A 24,223-nucleotide genomic window follows, 5' to 3' on the forward strand; every position below is an offset into this window, starting at 1 on the left:
ATATATAATCAAAGTCAAATTGCTTGCAAGGGGAAAGAAAGGGGAGGGAATGAGAGAAACAACTTGAAACTCTAAATTTTTTAAATGAGTATTTAAAAAATTTTATATGTAATTGAAAAATATTTAACAAAATAAACTTAAATATATGAAGGAAAAAAGTATGTTATCCACATGTTGGTTCTTCTGACTTTTGAAAATTTCATTGTGATTTTTTAAAAAACCTAATATAGAGGAAAAGAATAAAAACAACAAAACTGGATGGTGTATTATAACTACCTTGAAAAAATGCTGGGAAAATAAATTTCTTTTCTTTCCTTGAAGAGATGAAAGGCAAAGATCATAGAATGTTGCATATACTGTCAGATTCAGTCAAAGTATAGATTATTGATTTTGCTAAAAAAAATTTATTAATTCCTTAATACAAAGGATAATTCTTCAAGGAGGGAAGGAGTAGAGGCACATTCAGAAATTAATTAATTTATTTTTAAAAGTTATAGATTTAATTTTTTTTGTAAATTTAGTCATTTTAAACTTAAATACAAAATGAGAAAAGAAAACATTGTCATGTAAACAGCTGAACATGAGAGGATTCAATACAGAACAATGAATAACCATTTCAAGAAAATCTATATAATAAGTACTATACATTATTATTATTATTTTGCTGAGGCAATTGAGGTTAAGTGACTTGCCCAGGGTCACATAACCAGGAAGTATTAAATATCTGAGGTCAAATTTGAATTCAGGTCCTCTTGACTTCAGGGCTGATCCTCTATCCACTACACCACCTAGCAGCCCCAACACATTATTTTTTAAAGATATCATTGTTTTTTGTTTTTGTTTTTGCTTCCTTGTAGGCTTTCTTTTGTTCTCTTCTGTGTACTTTTTACTTTATTTTTCCCCTCCCTACCTTACCTGCCCCCCCCACCCTAAACAAGGCTACAATTAAGAATGGATATATTTACACACAAACACACATACATGCACACATACATACACATATACATAGATATCCAAAAACATATACATTATATATATATATACACATATTCATTCATATCCATATATTTAAAGCTGTATACTATGCTTATTTCCAATTGTCATCTGTTTCTTTAAAGGTGGATACCCTCTTCATTCATAAGTCCAGGTTTTTCCATGTTTTTCTAAATCAACCAGCTCATCATTTCCTATACCACATATATATTCCTATACCTATATCAGCAATATTCCAACCCAATCTCACCTATCTGAGAGATTGTTTATGAAAGTTCTCCTCCCCCCCCCCCCCAATTTCTTGCATTGTTTTTTTCTTGGCTAATGTTTTAGTTATTCAAGAAAATTTTAATTTAAAATAATTGACATTATCCATTTTATATTTCAACAATGCTCTCAGCTGGATCTTTTTCCTTTACATCTTTTTTTCCTGGTTTCTTTAAGATTTCTGACCTTGTGTTCTTCCAAATGAACTTTGTTATTACTCAGTAAGACAATTTTTTTAACAATTTAATTGGGATTATATTGATAATTAATTAGGTTAGTTTAGTTAGGTAAAATTGTCATTTATAACATATTGATTGGCTTTATCTACCAATAAAGATTACTTCAATTATTTTGATCTGACTTTATGTGTATAAAAAGTATTTTATGTTTATGTTTATATAGTTCCTGAGTTTGTTTTGATAGGTGTATATTCAAGAATTTTATACTGTTTAGTTATTTTAAATAGCCTAAAACAATTTTGAATAATATTGCTGATACATAATATAGTTTCTCTATTTTTTTCTCTTTTGATTAAATCTAATTTAATTTTAACTTGGATATCATAATTACTATCCCTGCTTGGATATATTTACATAATAAATTCCACTGTTGCCTTTTATTTTATCTTTGTGTGTATCTCTCATTTTTAAAATGTTTCCTAAAAGCAAAATATAGTTGAATCCAATTTTTTTTTTTTTTTTGGCTGAGGCAATTGGGGTTAAGTGACTTGCCCAGGATCACACAGTTAAGAAGGAATTCAATTTTTTAAGAAGAAAATGTGAGATGGCTTTTTTGTTTTGTTTTGTTTTAAAATTTAATAGTATTATTTTTTTCAGATACATATGAAGATAATTTTCAACATTCACCTTTGCAAAACCCTGTATTTTAAAATTTTCTCCCTGTCTTCCTCCCCTAACAAATACAATTCTTCTAAACATATTTCCATATTTGTCATGTTGTACAAGAAAAATCTGTAAATCCAAATTTTTAAAATTTGTATTTTATGGGTAAATTCATGATTTCCCTTCTCCCTATTTTTCCTCACTATCTTTCTCATCCCATTTACTCTATTCCTCATCACTCCTCTGCTTTACTTCCATTTGCTACTTTGTTTTCCTATTTCATAACCTACTTACTACTCCAAGGGTCCCTCCCTTCTTCTCTCCCTTAACCCTATTCCCTTGCTTTCTAACTTCTTTCTGCATTTAGAAGACTTTTATACCCTTCTAGATATGTATGTTCCCTCTTTAACCCATTCCTAATGAAGTAAAGTTCTAACACTACCTGCCCACCCTTACTAAGCTTCCTCTAGACCAGTTTTTCTTTTCATGCCTCATTTGTATGAGATATTTACTCCTTTTTAATCTCTCCTTACACAGTTCTTTTTTTTCTAAAGAATCATAATTTACTGGGTAAGTTACCTTTGATCACAACCATAGCTCTTTTGCTCTACAGACAGTTCACTAACATAGTAGTTGCTAGATCTTGTGTAATTGTGCTAGGTTTTTATTGTAGCTCCTTGATATTTAAATTGTTTTCTTGTTGCTTCTAACATTTTTTCTATAACATGGGAACTTTGAAACTTGGCTATGATATTCCTGTAAATTTTCTTCCTGGTATCTCTTTCAAGTGGCAATTGATGATTTTTTTTTCCTATTTCTGCTTTGTCTTCTTATTCTAGAACTTCATGGCAATTTGCCTTCATAATTTCTTGTAATATTTACCAATATTTTTCTTAATAATAATTTTCAGGTAGCCCATCTGTAGAGGCTGGAAGGGACCCCAAAAGATTGGGAGTTGCAGACCAGTGTCATGAGGTGTCTCAAAAAAATTTGCAGGCTTTACCCATATTCAAGTCAAGGAACAAAGTTTATTATAATTATAATGCCAATTAAAGAGGTCTAATTTCCAAGAGAATTTAGCAAAGAACCTGGAGTAAGAAGACAAATTTATCCAGTTCATGTCACTGATATGCTAATTTTATGGCCTAGAGATAAAACTGAGGAATGGTCTCAAGAATTTGATTATCTCTAACCAGTAGACCCAGGACTATCCTAAATCCCAGAAGACTTTAGAATCATTGAAAGACAAGATTGTTAGAACAATAGCATCTTAAAGTTAGAGACTCTCAGCATCACTACTATATCTTCCCTAAAGTTTAAGGGAAGAAATATTATTATATTCCTAGGCCAAAAGGCTTTTACAATCATTAACAGAACAATAGTATTCTTAGATCAGAGGGCCTCAGGCTCACAGATTCCAAAGCCAGAAGATTTAGAATCACTTGTCAGATTGTTAAAACAGAAGCATCCCAAGGTCAGGGGACTTTAAAATTATTGCTGTATCCCCTAGAAGCTATACTCCAACACAACTATTCTTTTGTTATTTCTCTTCCATCTGTTCTCCAGATCAGTTGCGTTTCTATTGAGATGTTTCACTTTCTCTTCTATTTTTTCATTCTTTTGATTTTGTTTTATTATTTCTTGGTGTCTTAGAATATCATTAACTTCACCTTGCCCAATTCTAATTTTCAAGAAATTATTTTCTCTCTTATGCTTTTGATTTTCTATAACAAGCTGGTTGATTTCCTTCTCATAATTTTCTTGGTTTGCTCTTTTTTCCCCCTAAATTTTCCTCAATGTCTTTTATTCTATTTTTAAAATTCTAAGAACTCTTTTTGTGCTGGGTACAATTTGACATTTCTCATTGAAAAGGGAGTGACTTTTTTGTTCCATTTTCTTCCTCTGAATATGAATCCAGATCTTTTTTGTCCCTATAAGAGCTTCCTTCTCCTTTGCTTACCCATTTTTATTAATTTTTTTATTATTTTGTTTTTTTAGTAGGTATTGGTATAATCAAGTTCTAGTCCTGAGGTATGGGGAATGATGTCCCAAGCCTCAAGTCCTTCTTATTGTTATTTTCTGAGGTCTACTACTAAACCATGTGGCTAGTGTCCCTAGCAAATGATCTTGGTCCTTGTGGTCCCTCCAATGGCTGCAAACTATAACTGTCCCCTCTCTCCTGGAACTAACACCAGAGACTCTGCTCTCCTGCAAGTGCCCATAACTAGAAAGTCCCTGCTCCTCCACTACTGCATTCACCTGTTTTGTGCTAGCTTTTTCTCCCTGAAGCCACATCCCAGGATGCATCTTGTCAACAGCACAGCTGTGCTTGGTGTCCCTCAGCAATGGAAAGTCCTTCAATTCTGTCATAGTCAGCTATCAGGTCCCAACTAGGTCTGCTAGATAAAAGTTTTTATGGCTGAGGTTCCCTCCTAATCTCAGCTGCCCTCTAGGCTTGTGGTCCGTTAATTCTGCAGAATGGGTCAAGAAATATTTGCACTTCACTCAGATTGAACCTCTACCCCTGGAGATCAGGTCTTTCCTGGGGTCTGCTCAAATTGTCTTAGAAAAACAACTGCTTTTTTCCGAGTTTATTTCTGCTTCTCTGAGATGATGTTCTTTTTTTTTATGGAGGAAATTTGGAGAGTCGGAAGTTTTCTGATCTATTCTGCCATATTCCCAGAATCTTCTCCCAGAAATGAAATTTATCCAATCAAAAAAAAAATGTTATTTTTTTTTTAGTGAGCGTAGAAATTATTAACTCCCGGAATTTTGGTAGAGAGAAGAACTTTAGAAAGTATAAAGTGAAGTTTCTTTTCACTACTTTATCATGACAATCTTAGGATGTATTTATTGCCTTACTCCTTTTCTATTTCCTTTCTCTTCTGGTGATTTATTTTGCAGGTGTTGGCAAACTAGTTTGCAGGCCAGATTCAGTCCGTCATCTGTTTTTGTATACCCTTTAGCTAAGAATGGTTTTTACATTTTAAAATACAACTTTGTTTTTGGCTGAAACAATTGGGGTTAAGTGACTTGCCCAGAGTCACACAGCTAGGAAGTATTAAGTGTCTGAGGCTAGATTTGAACTCAGGTCCTCCTTACTTCAAGGCTGGTGTTCTATCCACTGAATTACCTAATTGCCCCTATACAACTTTATTTTAAAAGTAAAAAATACTCTTAACCTGCTGGCCCTACAAAAACAGGTATATTTATGGGATTTGGCTCTCTCGATTTGCTGAGAGCTTAGTATACTCTTTACCCAAATGCTGTCTATCATACTTCTTATCATGATTCCTAGATTTCCTTCATAATATATAATTTCACTCTTTTTCCGTTCTCCATTCTTCTACCTATCTTGGTGTTTACTCAGCACCATAAGATGGTCATGGATCTCTTTTCATAATGCATTAGCTTCCTTCACCTGCTAAATGAAGAAACCTTTGGGAAATTCTAAAACCCCCTGAAAAAAGACAGAAAAAGACCAGCAGTAATGAAAGATCAGTGGCCTCTTTCCCACTATCAGGGAGTAAATTAATTAGTTGCCAATTACCTGAGCCTCCCTCCACTAATAGTATTTAATAAATAGTGATCGATTAATTTTGCTTGTTACTCATACTTTGCACTTTTTACATAGCTATTTAGGTTAGTGGTTTTATTATTGGCTCCTTTCTTCAATTTTGTCTCCTATGAATTCTACCAATTTTATTTTTCTTACACTACAGTGGTTTTTAGGTTGGTCAAGTCAGTGTAGTGTGTGTCCATTTGTTGCCCATGTAAAAATCAAAATATCTTACCAAGAACTCCACTTACCAGTAAATGCAGGAAATTTTTATTTTACATTCTTGCAAGAATAAGTACGTGGGTGAGTAGACACACTTTTGGGGTTCCAAAGGTAGTATTTTATTTCCTATCCTGATTTCCCCTTAATTGGATGTTCATTACATAGCCAGTCCCTCTCCCAACGAGCTTACATTCTAGAAGAGGGAAGGGTAACAAAAGAGGGCTAAGAGCAAAGAACAAAAAGATTATTTTCAAATCTCAGGCCACCATCACAAAAGTCAGTCCCTGCCCCATGGAGCTTACATTCTTTTGGGAGAAGATTAAACTCCACCCTTGATTATTCCTTGATGTTCTGGTGGGTTTCAGTTTTCTAATTTATTTCATTTCTCCAATTTAATTTTCCTAACTGTGGAAAATGCATCCATTTTTCACACCCATGTAGGTTATGTGTACTCATGGATTTGTCTAAATGAGACTAGCATTGGAAGCATGGCTAGATAGATATATCTAGAATCTCTTTCACCTACCCTTTTCCAGGAAAGATTTTGATTGCTGTCCAGCAGGAAACAGGTAATTGTTATACATGAGACTAGTCACTTTGTTTTTCTCAGAAAGTTATCTGCCCCACACTTCCAATATTATTAATCTAGGGAAAATCATTTTGGGGTTCAAGCTGTACCTCTATAACTTATAACTTAAGAGTGCTAGGAGCTATATGTAGAAGGCTTGAATCCTTTCCTGCCAAAGACAATGAGGCAAAGATCACACAAATAAAATAACAAATATCCAAGCTGATAGCAAATAAGAAAGAGTGAAATTATATAGATGAGAATATATCAAACAATACACAGAATGAATGAGATCTCCTATTGTGAACAAGATATCTCAGCTCAACATAGAAAAAGAATGAGAGGCAGCCAGAGACAGAAAGTACCATATCTTAAACAAAGGTAAATTCCCTGATATCTTTAGTATAGTAAGTTGGGGATATGAATAAAGATGCTAGCTTCTTTATGTGCTAGTTTCTTTCCTCTAGTCAAATATCTCTCCTTGAAGAGGATATTCAACTAAACTGCTTCTCTCTTAAAGATTAAAAGCCAGAGGCAGCTAGGTGGTCTAGTGCACAGACCACCAGCTCTGAAGTAAGGAGGACCTGAGTTCAAATTTGACTTCAGACACTTAACACTTCCTACTGTGTGACCCTGGGCAAGTCACTTAACCTCAATTGCCTCAGCACAAAAAAAAAAAAAAGAAAGAAAGAAAGAAAAGAAAAGAAAAAGAAAAAAGAAAAGAAAAGATAAAAGCCAGAAGACATAGAATCTCTCTTTCTAGCTCTCCACAACTCTGCCCCCACTAAAATATAGTTGAATAATCATAGACAAGTCGCGGAATACATCAATAAACAGTTATCCAGCACTTATTATTCCAATTACTGTGTTAAGTTTTGGAGATATGAAGAAAAAAGAAAAGCAAAAACAAGCCCTGCTCTCAAAAATATCAGTCTAACAGGAGCTACCACCTATGTACAGACAAGTTATAAAAAAGATAATTTGGAGATAATCAGCAGAGGGAAGGCATTTAGTTGCTTGTCTAATAAATATTTGTTAAGTACCTCCTCTGTGTCAGGTACTGTGCTAAGTGCAGAGGTTACAAATATGAAAATGTCCCTGCCTTCAAGGAGCTTACAATATAACTAGATAAGACATTGTTTTTTTAAAAAGTGACAAGGGAGTGGCAAAGTATCCATTGGATAGAAACATAATGGAGAAGCAGCCAGATGAGAAATGAAGAATAATTGGCCTGAATAGAAGTTTGGGGATGAGTTATTTGATCCATCCTCCAATCAGAAGATAGGATGGGTATCTACAAGGTGTGAGCTCCAAGATTCTAATGAAGACCCTGAAGTGGCTGCATGTGTTCAAATTTGCACTATTTGAAGTGATATGATTCCAGTCCAAGGAAAATACTCTGTGAATTTGAATAGCTACTGTTATTGCCTCCTCAGTGTTCCTGTACAGAAGTAAGGGGCATCGCTGCCTTGTCCTCTTTGTGCCATCCTTTTATACTCCATGTCTCTTGTTCTTTGGAGCTGGTTTTGATGTGAGTTCCTGGAGGACAGGGACCATGTTTTGACCTTTTTGGGTGTTTCCATAAATAACATTATGTCATCCCACTTTAGTGAAACAAAGTCCTTAGTGTATTGCCAGAGAAACTGAGACAAGATAGAGATGAGAGAATATCTAATAATTTATTTAAAAGGGAAAGATTTACTGGGACTAAATGGATCCATGGTTTGGTCCCAGGGCTGAATGAGACTATCGTCTCCAAGAATCCTGAAAACAACGTGGGTTCTCAATGACATGTGGCTCAGACACAGGGGATAGACTGAGGCAGGGGCAGAAGCAGGGTGCTGAGAGCAGGAAGGGACTTTGACAAGGTGGGATGAGCCCCCGGAGATGGGATGACATAATCAGGGGGAAGGCACCCTGGAGATGAGGAGAGACATCTTGGTAAGATGGTATCTGACATTTGGATAGCTTGGGATGGGTAGAAGCATTCTGATATTCTAAAATATAAGATCTTTTATCCTTATCAAATATTCTGATTAAGAGGGAGGGGAGGTTTTGCAGTATTGAGCAGAAAAATTATAACCTGAAGCAGAACAATTAGGAAAACTGAGTCAGGATAATTAGGGAAACTGAGGCAGGACAAAAGAGAACTGTGGCACCTGTCATTTTTCTCTTGTTCAGTCGTGTCAGATTCTTTGCCACCTTTTGGGGGGGGTCTTGGCAAAGACACTGGATTGGCTCACCGTTTCCTTCTCCAGCTTATGTTACAGATGAGGAAACTGAGGCCAGTAGGGTAAAGGAACTATCCCAGGGTCACACAGCTACGAGGTATCTGGGACAGAATGACTCTGCGACCATCAGCTCCTGTTGGTTGGAGCGATGGGATACAGGGCAAGTCGCTTAACGACGCGTCTGGGCCTCCGTTTTCCCGCCGGCACACTGGTGTGGCTCGGCCACAGACCTGCAAAGGATGGGGCTCTATAAGTGTCTTGAGACCAGCTCAAGCCGCGCAGCTCAGGCTCCGCAGAGAACAGAGAGCAGGTGACGCAGCTGGGGGTTATTCCAGGCGTGGAACAGAGAAAAACAACGGGATTCCAGCCGTCCCAGTCTCCTAGAGCGGCTCCGTCACACTCTTCCCGGGCCGGACCCACCCGTCCCTTCCGGTTCCGGGCCCTGGCCTGGACCCCGAACATGGGCTTGCTGGAGGGCTGCGGGCTGGATTTCTCCTCTCTTCTTTCTCCCGGCGATGCCTGCGCACTGAGTGTGGCTGCCCGGAGCCCCGGGCGCTGCCCCCAGAGCCGTGAGTGTCTGGGTCCGGGGAAGGGATGCAGCGGGAGACTGTCCCTGGGGAGGGCCTGGGTCGGACGCTGCCCGTGGCCGGCGCCAGGTTTCTCAGCGGGTCCCGCGCCCCAGGCGGAGTGGCGGGACTTGCGCTAAGCTTGGGCCATAGGACCAAACGGCCTCGAACCGGACCGCGTTGCGCCCAAACCCAGGGCGTGAAACAGAGCTTTTCCCGGTACCTTCTCCTGGAACATCGGATTTCGGGTCGTGGTGCTTAGTTCAGTCTCGGGAATTCCAGACCGGCTCGGGGACCCTGCCGACCACGATCCCCTCCCAGCAGCGCAGCCGAGGTTTCTTCTGTATAGAGGCTGTGGAAGGTCCCGGTGACTGTGTCTCTCTCCGAAGTCAGGACCGTTTCAGGGTTCCCCGTCATCACCCCCACCTACATCCTGGTCCGGGGAGGCGGCGGGAGGGAGGGTTACCATCCAGTTGCCTCGGGCAAGTCGCCAAGTTTGCCTAGTTATAGGCTGAGGGTGTGAGGCTTATGACCCTTTAGACTTCCTGGCTAGACTGAATATATAATGCTGTTCTTGACCGGAGAAGGCCTGTTTATATCGCGCATCATGAGATAAAGCTCAAAATGACTAGGACTAAATCTCAAAGGCCACTTCCAGCTCCGACCGGCGCAGCGCAACAAGCTATAACTTTATATGAACTATAAAGTGTCTAGTCCAAACCCTTAATGTTACTGATGAGGAAAGATCTAGATATCTGAAGTGACTTGCTCAAAGTTTTGATCGTTTATATTTACACCTTGGGTGACTAGGTGTTGAATAAATGTTTCTTGAATAAATGAATCAATGTATAAACTGTTGTACTTAGTAACTTTCCATTTAGCAGCTCACCCAAGGATAGCTTAGGGCAGCTAAGTGCTATAGTGTATAAAATGTTGTACTTGGGTTGAGGAAGACTCGAGTTTTAATCTAGTCTCAAATACTAATGCTATAAACTGTGTCCCCTTTAATCTGGGGGGAGGGGGGTCGGAAAGGAAAATTCCGATCCTCCTCCCAAGATTAAAGGGGACACAGTTTACATCACAAGCTGTGTGATCCTGGGCAATTCACTAAACCTTTCTCAGCCTATATTTATTTTCATCGGTAAAATGGAGATAAGGACAGTGCCTGCCCACCTTATAGGATTATTGATTTTATTATTTGTTTCATTTTCATACTATTTTGAGTTTTTTTAATTAAAGCTTTTTATTTTTCAATACATATGCATGGATAATTCTGCAGTATTAGCCCTTGCAAAGCTTTGTGTTCCACTTTGCTGTTCTTCTTCCACCCCCCCCCCCAACCCCAAGTAGTCCAACATATGTTAAACATGGTAGAAATGTTAAATCCAAGCATACATAGTTATATTTTTTTATCTTGCTGTATAAGAAAAATCAAATCAGAAAAAATTATGAAGAAAATAAAAAAAAAATCTTGTTAATTTTTTTTTTCCCATTTTAATAAGGTGACTTTGCATACTTTAAGGATATGTGATTATGGGGGTCTAGGTAGTCCCTCCAGTAACAGATCAAAGCTCTGGGCAGTTTCTGGATTTTAAAGATTACTAGTGGCTAAAAAAAATTAATCACCTCTTGGATAGCTCTTTAGTAATGAAGATTGGTTTTCTGTAAGATAAATGTATTGTTAGTCCTTTGGCCCATTCTCAAATTCATGTTATTCCAAAACCTGTCATTTGTTATGATGTTGATATAGCCTTTAAGAATCAGGGGGCATCTCCATGCCATGTTGAGATTTTGGAGGAGAACTCTGGTAGGCCATGATAAGGATTTACAATTTAGAGGGCAATGATAAATTTAAAACAGTGGACTTAATTTCATAGAAATAAATGCCAAGGTCTTCACTGATTCAAAAAAAATCATTTTAATTAGTATAAAGTGTAGACAAAGACAAAAAAGTTCATGTGAAAAAATGGGGAGTAATAGTGGATTACAAGATCAATAAAAGGCAAGAGTGATGCATGGCAATATTAGTCTTGAGAGAAGCGATGATCTAAATGTTACTCATTTAAGACAGAAGGCTTCTGGAGTAGTGTGTCGTTCTGGGTACCATGTTTTAGGAAGGCCAGTGATTAGCAGGAACATCCTGGAAAGAGTGATTTGACTACTTTAGTGAGAGGATAGGAAACTGGAATATGAAGGGGTTTTTTTTTGTTGTTTTGTTTTTTTAAGAAACTAGAAAGCCATTCTCCAATTGAAAAATGGTCAAAGGATATGAACAGACAATTCTCAGATGAAGAAATTGAAACTATTTCTAGTCATATGAAAAGATGCTCCAAGTCATTATTAATCAGAGAAATGCAAATTAAGACAACTCTAAGATACCACTACACACCTGTCAGATTGGCTAAGATGACAGGAAAAAATAATGATGATTGTTGGAGGGGATGTGGGAAAACTGGGACATTGATTCATTGTTGGTGGAGTTGTGAACGAATCCAACCATTTTGGAGAGTAGTTTGGAACTATGCTCAAAAAGTTATCAAACTGTGCATACCCTTTGATCCAGCAGTGTTACTACTGGGATTATATCCCAAAGAGATTATAAAGAAGGGAAAGGGACCTGTATGTGCACGAATGTTTGTGGCAGCCCTTTTTGTAGTGGCTAGAAACTGGAAACTGAATGGATGTCCATCAGTTGGAGAATGGCTGAATAAATTGTGGTATATGAAAATTATGGAATATTACTGTTCTGTAAGAAATGACCAACAGGATGATTTCAGAAAGGCCTGGAGAGACTTACACGAACTGATGCTGAGTGAAATGAGCAGGACCAGGAGATCATTATATACTTCAACAACAATACTAGATGATGACTAGTCCTGATGGATCAGGCCATCCTCAGCAACAAGATCAACCAAATCATTTCTAATGGAGCAGTAATGAACTGAACTACCTATACCCAGAAAAAGAACTCTGGGAGATGACTAAAAACCATTACATTGAATTCCCAGTCCCTATATTTATGCACATCTGCATCTTTGATTTCCTTCACAAGCTAATTGTACAATAATTCAGAGTCTGATTCTTTTTGTACAGCAAAATAATGTTTTGGTCATGTAAAAAAAAAAAAAAAAAAAAAAAAAAAAAAAAAAAGAAACTAGAAATGTTTACTGAACTTAGTAGGAACATCATAGTATTCAGTTCTTTGAAAATCTTCCATCTGAAAATAAAGATTGAACTTTTTCTAGAGAAGTAGATTTAGTTTTAATATACAGAAAAAACATCTTTATGATTTGTGCTATCTGAAAGTGAAATAACTTGCTTTAAGGAAGTGGAGAAGACTTCATCCCTTAGAGGTCTTCAAGTAGAGAGTAGATGATCACTTGTAAACTTTTAAGAGATTCCTGTTCAGCTGAGATTTGGTTGTTCTCTCATAATTCTCTAATATCTAGAGGAACTATGAAAGTATAGCTGCGAAAGTCTCTTCCCTGCCCCTCTTTGTTCCTAATTCCAGGTATCATGTATGTAAATCTAGAAAATTCTATATAATTCAAATTTAATTTTTAAAATCAAGTTATTAAGATCTAAACATTTTAAGAAGGATTAAGATTTTCTTGAGTGGTCTCCTGGGAACAGAGAAAGTATTTCTTGATAATTTCAGGACACAATACAGTTTAAGCTCTTGATAATATTAAACAATAGTTTTGAGGAAGGTAAGGTACAGGGGATAGATAAACTTGCATCATTTTCTGCAGATGTTCCCTGTCTTCCTTTCACAGGATTTTAGATCTCTCAGTTGGTTGTGATCTCCCTGATGGAGCAAAGGGAAAAGTTGTTGGTACCAAATCTTGAGGGCTCCAAGGAGAAAAAGATCTTGAGAAGCTCTTATACAGGTGAGGGACATAGAAGATAATCTCAGCCCCCAAAACAACTGCTGTGATATTTCTCATTTTGAATCTTGCTAAAACTATTAACTAACTTGCATGATTATTATTTTCATAGTAGGTATGTTTGTGGGTTCACAGTTAGCCATGATGATGCTAATAGATGTTGCCTCTCTTCTGTGCTTTGGGACAGTGTATCAATTTGGTTTTAGATTGACAGGACCAGCAGGAGTTGTACTTTTTTCCCCCCCAGACTTAGATTTCATCAGTGTGTAAACTGTCCTACTTATACAGGTCAACAATCCTTGTAATTTTTAATCCAAGTTCCCTGTAATACTGAAAAATCAAGTGCTTTCCCGTTGCTCATACCATAAAGCTAATACATTTCAGAAACAGCAACTGAATCCAGGTTTTCCTGACTCCAAAGTTGCCATATCCACTATGCTATGGTTCCTCTATAATTACAGTTTACTAGATTGAGTAATTGCTCGAATTCAGGAATCATCTCAAGCACCTTTTTCTACACAAAGCCTTTTCCAATTCTTCTAACTACTAATGCCTTAATGCCAGCCCTGCTTAGGCATTTCACATAATGTTGTACATGTAGCAAGTGCTTAATTGATGTTTATTGCATTTTTACTTTCATGACAGAGACTCTCTTTATATTTTCTATTTATTCTTTCAGAGAATAAGAACAGCCTGGAAACTCTTGCCCAGAAGTATCCTAAAGATGAGGAACCTAAAGAGATACCATCAGAGTGGTCTGAGAAAGATGTTCCCCCAAACATTGAGCATGAGAATACTAAAGAAATTCCATTAGGAAAGAACAAAGGGATCAGGTTCTGGAGTTCTGAGTGGAAAAATACTCAAGAAAATAATTGCAAAACAGAAACTCAGTGGGGTAAGCCTATAGGACAACAAAGTAAATCTATTTCCTGGGAATGGGGCTCCAGAAAAAACATTGCCATTACTATCCATCAGTCACTACCCAAAAGAGAAAAATCCCACAAGTGTCTGGAATGTCAGAAGAGCTTCAATAACATCTCTCACCTTCGAACTCATCAAAGGACTCACACAGGAGAAAAGCCTTATAAATGTTTGGAGTGTGAGAAATGCTTTAGTAACAGCTCCCATTTGATTCAGCATCAGAGAAGTCACACAGGAGAAAAGCCCTATCAATGTAACAAGTGTGGGAAAAGCTTTAGCAGTACCTCACACCTTATTATCCATGAGAGAACACACACAGGAGAGAAGCCCTATAAATGTCCAGAATGTGGGAAGAGTTTCAGTAGCAGCTCACATCTTATTCAGCATCACAGATCTCATACAGGAGAAAAACCTTATGAATGTCCTGTGTGTGGGAAATGCTTCAGTCACAGCTATGTCCTAATTGAGCATCAAAGGACCCACACAGGAGAAAAGCCCTATAAATGTCTTGATTGTGGGAAAAGATTTAGTCAGAGTTCTAGCCTTATTCGTCATCAGCGCACACATACTGGTGAGAAACTCTATAAATGTCTTGAGTGTGGAAAAAACTTTGGTTGTAACTCTACCCTCATAAAGCATCAGAGAATTCACAAAGGGGGAAAACCACATAAATGTCCAGAATGTGAGAAAAATTTTAGCTGCATTTCAAACCTTATTACACATCAAAAAACACACATAGAAGAGAAATCCTATGAGAGTACAGAATTTGGTGTAAATTTGAATCACAGTTGTAACTCAGTAGAATGCCAGAGAACTCATCCAGGAGAGAAAAAATATAAGTGTGAGTGTGGGAAAAGTTTCAACCTTAGTTCAAACCTTATTAGACATCAGAGAACACACACAGGAGAAAAACCCTATAGATGTCCTAAGTGTTGGAAAACTTTCAGTCAAAGCTCCACACTGGTAATTCACCAGAGAATACATACAGGAGAGAAACCATATAAATGTCCTGACTGCGGGAAAGGTTTCAGTCAAAGCTTTAATCTTATCAGACACCAAAGGACCCATATAAGAGAAAAACCTTATAAATGTACTGATTGTGAGAAATCTTTCAGTCGTAGTGCTCATCTCAGTCAGCATCAAAAAATGCACGTAAGAGAAACGCTCTTTCAGTTCCCTGAAGTTGAGGAAAATTTTACTCATGAATGGACCTAGAAAAGCCGGGGATTAGGAGAGGAGGAGAAGGGACATGGACTTCATTCACTTATTTCCAATTTCCATATCTCTTTCCTCATGAAAGGAAGTTTGTTGTGAACTTTTCCTTTTATTGAACCATCATAATTAGGATCTAGTAAAAATTAGTTTACTGTTGAATTTCTTTGGCTAATCATCAACTATGAAAAAGAAAGCTAAGACCACTCTGCTTAGAAGATGCAAAGACTCAAACCAACCAGGTCACGGATCTTCCCAATGACAAACAGCACCAAGAATGGAAAGAAAACAATTCTTTATTTAAGGTAAGACAGAAATAGTTCAGATTAATCCTAAAAACAAATTTTAAGAAAAAATAAACCTTAAATCTTTTTTGCTTAATTTTGCATTTGAGGTATAGGCAAACTGTTATTTATTCCAGATGCCTTGCTGATAAAATGATTCTGCTAAAGGACAGTGTGGTATTTCTGGAGTTGGAGAAGTTGCTGACGCAAAAAAACTGTTATAAACTTGAGCAGTCTTGTTCCTTGAAAATTAGCTCTTGTAGAATGTGACACAAAGTAAATCATAAATAAATACTAGATAAATCATATTTATCAGCAAAGATCTTTCATGAGGCTGTAGGAAATCTAGAACTAAAGGTTTTGTTCTCTATTATACTGTCTAGAGTAACAGAGTGTGTTATAGAACATTGGATTGTAGGGCAGAATACTACAGGGTCTTTTTAGTCAATTAGGTTAGCCTATAACCTTTTGAGATGTATTGCCACTATAGCCCAGTATCCCTATCAAAAAGAAGCAAGATTAGGAGCCTGAATTCTTTTCTTGTAAACTAAGTTATTAATAGCTAGTATTTTCTCATCTCTGTGTCTTGCTTTTTGTATTGTATGGAGATTTAGTGAAATTGAGAACTAGGTTCTTGTAGCTAGCTCAATGACTTATGTCAAATGGACAGAATTCCATTATTATTGGAGTAAATATTGCTTTATCAGGTCCTAATAATACTTGTACCTCTGGTCTTCCTAAAAAAAGAAGCAGAGAACTGTGATTTTTCCATCTTTCCCTGTCCTAAATAAGGACTTTTATGGAAAATATAAACACTCACTTTGCTAAATCTTTGCTTATCTGTTGCAAATGTATAAATGATAAATGTAGGTGAGAAGCCCCAATTTATATCTTAAGGAGTCCCAAATATATTTAAAAAGGATTGAGGTGAAAATTTAAAATTAGGCAGAAGCAAGTTGAACTATAGTATTCCCAGAGAAACCCCTCCTTTTGCCATATTGAAATGCAGCGGTCCCATGTGAGCAACTCAGTTACACTGGAATTGCTGCACACTCCCTTCTCACTGAGATGGAGATGATACTGGGTGGTGACTGTATTGTGATTTTTTAAATTGTCAAATGATGAAAACCATTTCAAAAACAAGTCAAATAAAGATATTTAAGATGTGTTTCTTTTTTGATAAATTTGCTGCTTGCAGAGGATGGAGAAGTATTAGTGGGAATAAATTATCTCAGTTTCAATGATTTATTCCTTTCTATCATAGCTTTACAAATGGTCCATTACCTACAAGTCCTCCACTTTTATGATCAAGAATTCTAAAATTTCTTTATCGATTCATAGCCTGTTATAATTCCTTCTCCCTCTGTATCACCCCTCCTAAATCCATTATTTGACTTTAAATAGTCTCTGGTCTCTTCATTCCTCAGTACCCCTCCAGGTTATTATCCCATTTTGATTTATTTTCCTTGCTCAACATTACTCTGTTGTCTACTTTTGAATCCATCTCTTTTTTGTTCTATTGCTGATCATGCTTTTCCAAATTCCAATTATGATTTATTTCTATCATCCACTTTCTCTGATCTTATATTGGAAGAAATGACATTCCCATGCTGATTGATCCATTACAAGCCCCCCTTCCTTTTTTTTTCCATTTTAACTGGGTCCTCACTGAAGTAATTTATTCTTAATTGATTCTCACACTGTCTCAGATTTTTCCTTCTCTTCTCAAGCCTCTAATACCACTTTTCTTTCTACTATCCCAGCAAAAGCAATAGAGATGATTTTCTTTACTACTTTACCCTATCAGATGGACAGAAGAGAAAAAGGATAAACGTTGGAAAAACTATGGGGAAATTGAGATACTAATGCACTGTGGGTAAAGTTGTGAACTGATCCAGCCGTTCTGAAGAACAATTTGGAAGTATGCTCAAAGGGTTATAAACACCATATTATTAAGTCTCTTCCAAAGAGATCAAAAAAAGGAGGGAGGAAGGACCTATTTGTACAAAAATAAAGCAGTTCTTTTTATGATGGCAATATATAATTCTGCTTTTTTAGCAAATCTGTTTTATAATATGTCAAGGTATGTCTGTTTCTTTTAAGGCTCAAAGCTTTTAGAAAATAGAAACTCAAGGGACATAATTTTTAGTGGAGAGTTAGGGATGATGGTTCTACAATGAAAAAAATTACCTGGGGTAGACAACTGCATAGTCCTAAATTTAACAGTGAAACAGTTGAACTAAGATCTTGGCTGATGGATTTGTAATTGGAAAGGACCTTAGAGATCATGGATCAACTGAGGCCTCGAATCATGCAGATAACAAATAACAAGTTGATATTTGAATGCAAAGAAAAAAATGAGAGCTCTTTAGTGAATCTATTTTACAATATATCAATTTATAATATTTTGTAATTATATATCTTATTTTATACTATTTCAAGGTGTGTGTGTTTCTTTGAAGACTCAAAGCTTTTAGAAGATAGAAACCCAGGGGATGTAACTTTTTAGTGGGGTTTAGGAATAGTGGTTCTACAGTGGAAAAAAATACCAGGGACAGACAGTTGCATAATCCTAAATTTAACAAGTAGCGATCATGGATCAACTGAAACCTAGAGAGGTAAATGTCATGCAGGCAACAAGTAACTTGTTGATTACAAGTAACTTGTTGAATACAAGGGAGGAAAAATGAGAACATTAAAAAAATATATTTTTAAGTTTTCTATACCAGGCAGGTGTAATGTCCTGTGCAAGAATGGCATTAGGAAGAGAGGAGAGAGGCAAGAGATATTGCAAGAAGGAAACTCATGAGGGAGAGAGAATAGATGATAACCCATGTTAATAAACATGAGAGATAATATTTGATCTGAAGGTAGACAGTTGTTTCAAAGTAAAGCAGGCTCGTTAGCTTCTGATTGTAGTAAATTACCACCACTGTCCAACATGTACAAGGGCATGAATATAAGAGTACACATACATGACTTTAAAAATTCATCATGATATCTAATGCTAAAATGGTGAAGTGAGGAAGGAACCTTCTGAAGTCCTCCAAACAACTAGCAATTCCCCTCCAAACAAGTAAAAAAAAAACCACCTCAGAATTGAGTTACTTACAAATAAGTAGACTATAAATCCAGGAGAGATAATAAAAGAATAATCGGAGATTAGATGGCCCAGTGGATAGAGCACCAGGTCTGGAAGTTGGGAGGAACTGAGTTCAAATCTGGCCTCAAACACTTAACACTTCCTAGATGTATTGATCCTGGCCAAGTCACTTAACCCCAATTGCCTTGACAACAACAAAAAAGAATTATTGGACTATCTTGAAGCTATGATTTAAAAAAAAAAAAAAAGCCTAGACAACATTTTTCATGAAATTATCAAAGATTGCCCTGATATATTAGAACTAGAGGGGAAAATAGAAATGTAAGAATCCAACAATCACCAACTTCAAGAGATCCCAAAATGAAAATTCCCAGGAACATCATAGTTAAATTCCAAAGCTTGTAGATCAAGATGAAAGTATTGTAAGCAGCCAAAAAGAAATAATTCAAATATCTTGGAGCTACAGTCAGGATTACACAATATTTAGCAGCATCCTCCTTAAAGAGGAATAAAGAGCATCCTCATTAAATATGATATACTAGAAGACAAAGGAGTTAGGATTACAACCAAGAATCACCTACTCAGCAAATCTAAATACAATCTTTCATGGGGGGAGGGAAGAATGTTTAACAAAATAGAGGATAGAGGACTTTCAAGCATTTCTTATTAAAAGAGCAGAGTGGAATGTAAAATTTGACCTCCAAATACAAGTCTCAAGAGAAATATAAAAAGGTTAAAAAAAAAAGAAAGAAAACAAAAAATTCAATAAAGTTAAATTTGTTTCTATATGGCAAGATAATATATGTAACTCTTAACAACTTGGTTATTATAAGAGCAAATAGGAGTATTTCTAGACAGGATGTGGATAATAATAACTTGATGAAATTATAACTCAAGAAAATAAAATGAAGGGGCAAGAAAGAAAATTGCACTGAAAAAAAGAAAGAAAATTGCACTGGGGGAGATTGAATGGGATAGATTATTCCACATAAAAGGGGCATGAAAGAGCCATTATAATGGAGAGGAAGTTGGGAGTGGGGATTGACAAAACTTAAAACTTACTTTCTTCAAAATTGTCCTGGTGAAAGAATAATACCCAATTGGATACAAAAATCTATCTTAATTATGGATACAAAAATCTATCTTAATTTATAAGGAAATAAAAAAGGATGGGGATAATAGGAGAGGGAAGGGAGACTGATCATGGGGGAATATATATTAGGGAGAGTTGTGATCAGAAATAAAATACTTGTTGGGAAAGAAAAGACAGATGGGTAAGAAAAGAGTGGGGATAAACAAGTAGAAAATAACATGAAGGAAAATAGATAGTTATAACTGTGAATGTGAATGGGATGAGCTCACCCATGAAATGGAAATGAATAGCAAAACAGATTAAAAAATTAGAATACTACAGTATGTATGTCTGCAAGAAACATTTGAAGGAGAGCAATATAGGGTAAAGGTAAGGGGCTTAAAATCTATTATGCTTCAGCTGAAGCAAAGAAAACAATGTAGTAATCGTAATTGTAGACAAAACTAAACCAAAAATAGTTCTAATTAAAATATAAGGAAATCATATGTTGCTGAAAGGTATCTTGGACAATGAAAATTGAATGAGTTACAGAAAAAAATAGATAATAAAACTATATTAGTGGGAGAACTCAACTTTTCCTCTCTCAGAATTAGATAAATCTAACAAAAAAAAAAAAAAACAAGAAAAAAGCTAACAAGATGAATAAAACTTTGGAAAAGTTAGATAGATATCATAGATCTCTGGAGAAAAGTGAATGGGAATAAAAAGAATATATCTTTTTTCTAAGTAGTAGTACTTATACAAAAACTATCAATATATTAGGACATAAAAACCTTACAACCAAATGCAGAAAAGCAGAAATAGTAAATACATCCCTTTCAGTTCATAATGTGATAACAATTACATTCAATAATGGAAAAAGGAAAGATTAAGAATTAATTGGAAATTAATCATAAAAAGTGGGTCAAAGAACAAATTATAGAAACAATTGATAATTTCAGTAAAGAAAATGATAACAATAAGGCAACATGCCAAAATTTGTGAGATATAGCCAAAATGGTACTTAGAGGAAAATTTATATGTTTAATTGTTTACATTAATAAAATAGAAAAAAAGATGAGATCAGTGAATTGGTCATTCAAATAAAAAAACTAGAAAGAGAACAAATTAAAAATCCCCAATTAAACACAAAATTAGAAACTGAAATTCAGAGGAGAAATTAATAAAATTGAAAGTTAGAAAATCATCAAACTAATGAGTAAAACTACTGGTTTTATGGGGGGGGGGGGAAATAATAAAATTGATAAACCATTGGTTAATTTGATTTTAAAAAGGAATGAAGAAATTCAAATTAGTATCAAAAATAAAAGGGGTAGACTCGCCACTAATAAAGAGAAAATTCAGATAATTGTTAGGAGCTCTTTTGTCCAATTTTATGCCAACAAATTTGACAATTTAAGTGAAATGCATGAATATCTGCAAAAATATAAATTACCAAAATTAACAGAAGAAATAAACTACATAAATAACCAAATCTTATTTTAAAAAAAGTTGAATAAGCTATCAGTGAACTTCTTAAGACAAAATCCCCAGGACCAAAAGGATTTGCAAGCAAATTCTACCAAATGTTTAAAGAACAATTAATTCTAGTACTACAGAAATTATTTGGAAAAAATAGGTGAAAAAGGAATCCTACCAAATTCCTTTTAAGACACAAATGTGGTGCTGATACCCAAACCAAGAAGAATCAAAATGGAGAAAGTTATAAACCAATTTCTCTAATGAATACTGATGTAAAAAAATTTAAATACCAGCAAAGATCATACATTATGACCAGGTGGGATTTATATCAAGAGTGCAGGAGTGGTTCAATAAAACTATCATCGAAACCGATCCTATCAATAACAAAACCAACAGAAATCATAGGATTATCTCAAGATGCACAAAAATCCTTTGATAAAACTAAGCATCCATTCATATTAAAATCCCTGTAGAGCAAAGGAATAAATAGAGCTTACCTTAAAATAAATACTACTTATCTAAAATCCTTCCACAAACATTGTTTGTAATGGGGATAAGCTAAAAGTCTTTCTAGTACAATCAGAGGTAAAACAAGGATATCCATTATCACCTCTATTATTTAATATTGTTCTAGAAATGTTAGTTATATTAATAAGAAAAAGAAATTAAAAGAATTAGAATACTCAGTGAGAAAACAAAACTATTATTCTTTGCAGATGATATGTTATACTTAGAAAATCCTATAGAATCAGCTAAAAAACTGAAACAATTAATAACTTTAGTAAAGTTGCAGGATGCAAAATAAACCCATATAAATTATTAGTCATTCTTTATATTACCAACAAAGTTCATCAGGAAGAGAAAGAGAAATTCCATTTAAAATAACTGGAGACCATTTAAATACTTGGGATTCTAGCTGATAAGATAAATCCAAATACTATATGAGCATAGCTATAAAACATTTTTCACACAAATAAAGTCAAATCTTAACAATTGGACACATATTACTCATCGGTAGGTTGAACTAATATAATAAAAATGACAATTCTGCCTAAATTAATATATTTAGCATCATACCAAAATATCAAAAAAGTATTTTATAAAGCTAGAAAAAGTAGTATCAAAATTCCTCCAGCTATTTATTTAGGAAAATGAGAAATCCTGAGTTAAATCAGAAGTCCATGATAAAATTGCTATGAAGATTCTCAATTGACTTGTTCCTAGAGTGAGTGAGATTGTGGACTATTATAAAGGTTCTGATACTTCCAAAATCAACTTACAAAGGGGTGAGAGGTTGTTTGTTTTTATGGGAAGAGGTATTTTCCCTTTTTTCTCCTTTTAAAATTTTTTATTCATTTTGAACTAAAATACAAAAAGGAAAAAGAACATTTCCAAGTACATAGGACAACATAAAAAATAAATTAAATATAAAAACATCAATTTTGAGGTGTGGGTGTTTTAACATTTTCAGAGTACATGCAAATGACATGATACTTTTAACAGTACTTACTTTCTGAACTTGAGAAGGCAGGTACATCTAAGATGTTTATGGTGAATATATATGCAAATAATGTAATCAGTATTAATAGTTAAATTGTGATTACAACACAACTAGCATTTGTTAAATGGCTTAAAATCAAGTGTTTTATGAAAGGTGAACATAAACTAGAAGCTATTAATGTAAAGTGAAGCAGCTAAGTGATACAATGGATAGAGAGTACTGAGTTTGGAGTCATCATGGCCTAATTCAAATTCAGCTTCAGACACTTACTAGCTGGGTGAAGTCATTTAACCATGTTTGTCTCAGTTTCCTCATTGGAAAATAAGGTGGTAAAGGAAATAGCAAATCACTCTAGGGTCTATATTGAGAAAACCTCAAATGGGATCACAAAGTGGGATAAAACAGAAACAACTGAACAACAATTATTGTAATTATGTTTTAATTTTTCCTTACCTTCTACTTGTCTTCAGTTTTTCACTGGTGTTTTTTTTTTTTTTTTTTTTTTTTTTTTTTTAAGCATTAACCTTCTTTTCCAATTTTTTCAGGCTTTTCCCTTCTTTCTCTTCTCATTTTTTTAGTTTACTGAAGTTGGAATTAGGCTAGAGGCCAGAGTTTTGGGGAGAGTAAAGTCTAAGTGGGGAAACTGCTGAAATGGCAATTTGGAACAGAGGGTCTGGCTCTCATGAGAGTGGTGGACACTCAGCTTCAGTTCCGGGGAGCAAGCTGAAAGATAGGAGAAACATTAACTGGAATAGCTAATAGTACCCCAGTGAATGGGCATATAGTGAGAAATGGGAATATCATTGGGTAGGGTAATCATGATTAGTGCTGAACCAGTAACAGTCTGAGTCATGGATGAAGGGACAAATATAATACATTTTGAAAATCAAATAGTTCAGAACAAACCAGAACTATGTAAATGTAAACTATTATGATTTTTTTTATGAGGGAATTTTATAGTTTCTTAGGCTTCCTTAGTTTATTAGGGTCATTTGAAATTCACTTTAGATTAAGCAGATTCCCTTTCCTAGATTTTTTTTGCTGCCTTAGTAACAATTGAGGACTGTGGAATACCTATTGTTAGTAGACCAAACAGGAATTCTGAGAAAGAAAAAATCCTCCTAGATCATTCCTGTCAAGGAATTTAATAAATTTCATTAATTTGTTTCAGTGGAAAAGGCCGGGAAAAGGGTCAGCGCTTCAGATAGTTGAATTGACCATAATACAAAGACAAGGCAGTGATATAAACAAAGACAATTTTTTTGTTAAAAGACTAGGTAATTATTAGCTTGGAAGCTAGGTAGTGCGATGAATAGAGCAATGGGCTTGAAATTTGGAACATAAATCTTTATGAATTCAAAATCAACCTCAGATACTTTGTGACCCTAGGCAAATCACTTAATCCTGTTTGCCTCACTTTCCCCATTTGTACAGATGAGCCCAGACACACAAAAAGAATCCCTGCTATAACACATCCCCAAAATGGTTCTCCAGCCTTTTGCTTGAAGACTCC

The 24,223-nt window shown here is 35.4% G+C and overlaps 1 protein-coding gene and 1 long non-coding RNA gene across 2 annotated transcripts; one reads left to right on the plus strand and one right to left on the minus strand.

Moving 5' to 3' along the window:
- The first annotated feature begins 9,034 nt into the window (after nucleotides 1–9,034).
- On the plus strand, nucleotides 9,035–17,112 carry ZNF572 (zinc finger protein 572). The gene is made up of 3 exons (XM_003760379.4): nucleotides 9,035–9,251; nucleotides 13,025–13,138; nucleotides 13,815–17,112. Exons 2-3 carry the CDS (start codon nucleotides 13,060–13,062, stop codon nucleotides 15,269–15,271), a joined length of 1,536 nt encoding a protein of 511 aa, XP_003760427.2. The 5' UTR covers nucleotides 9,035–9,251; nucleotides 13,025–13,059; the 3' UTR covers nucleotides 15,272–17,112.
- LOC116420695 lies at nucleotides 10,756–23,212 on the minus strand. The gene is made up of 2 exons (XR_004231098.1): nucleotides 23,164–23,212; nucleotides 10,756–11,388 (listed from the first exon to the last, which is right to left on the minus strand). It is a non-coding gene; the product is annotated as an uncharacterized LOC116420695 (long non-coding RNA).
- Nucleotides 23,213–24,223: the final 1,011 nt, after the last annotated feature.

This window comes from Sarcophilus harrisii, chromosome 1 (genome assembly GCF_902635505.1).
Source record: "Sarcophilus harrisii chromosome 1, mSarHar1.11, whole genome shotgun sequence".
Taxonomy (NCBI): Eukaryota; Metazoa; Chordata; class Mammalia; order Dasyuromorphia; family Dasyuridae; genus Sarcophilus; species Sarcophilus harrisii.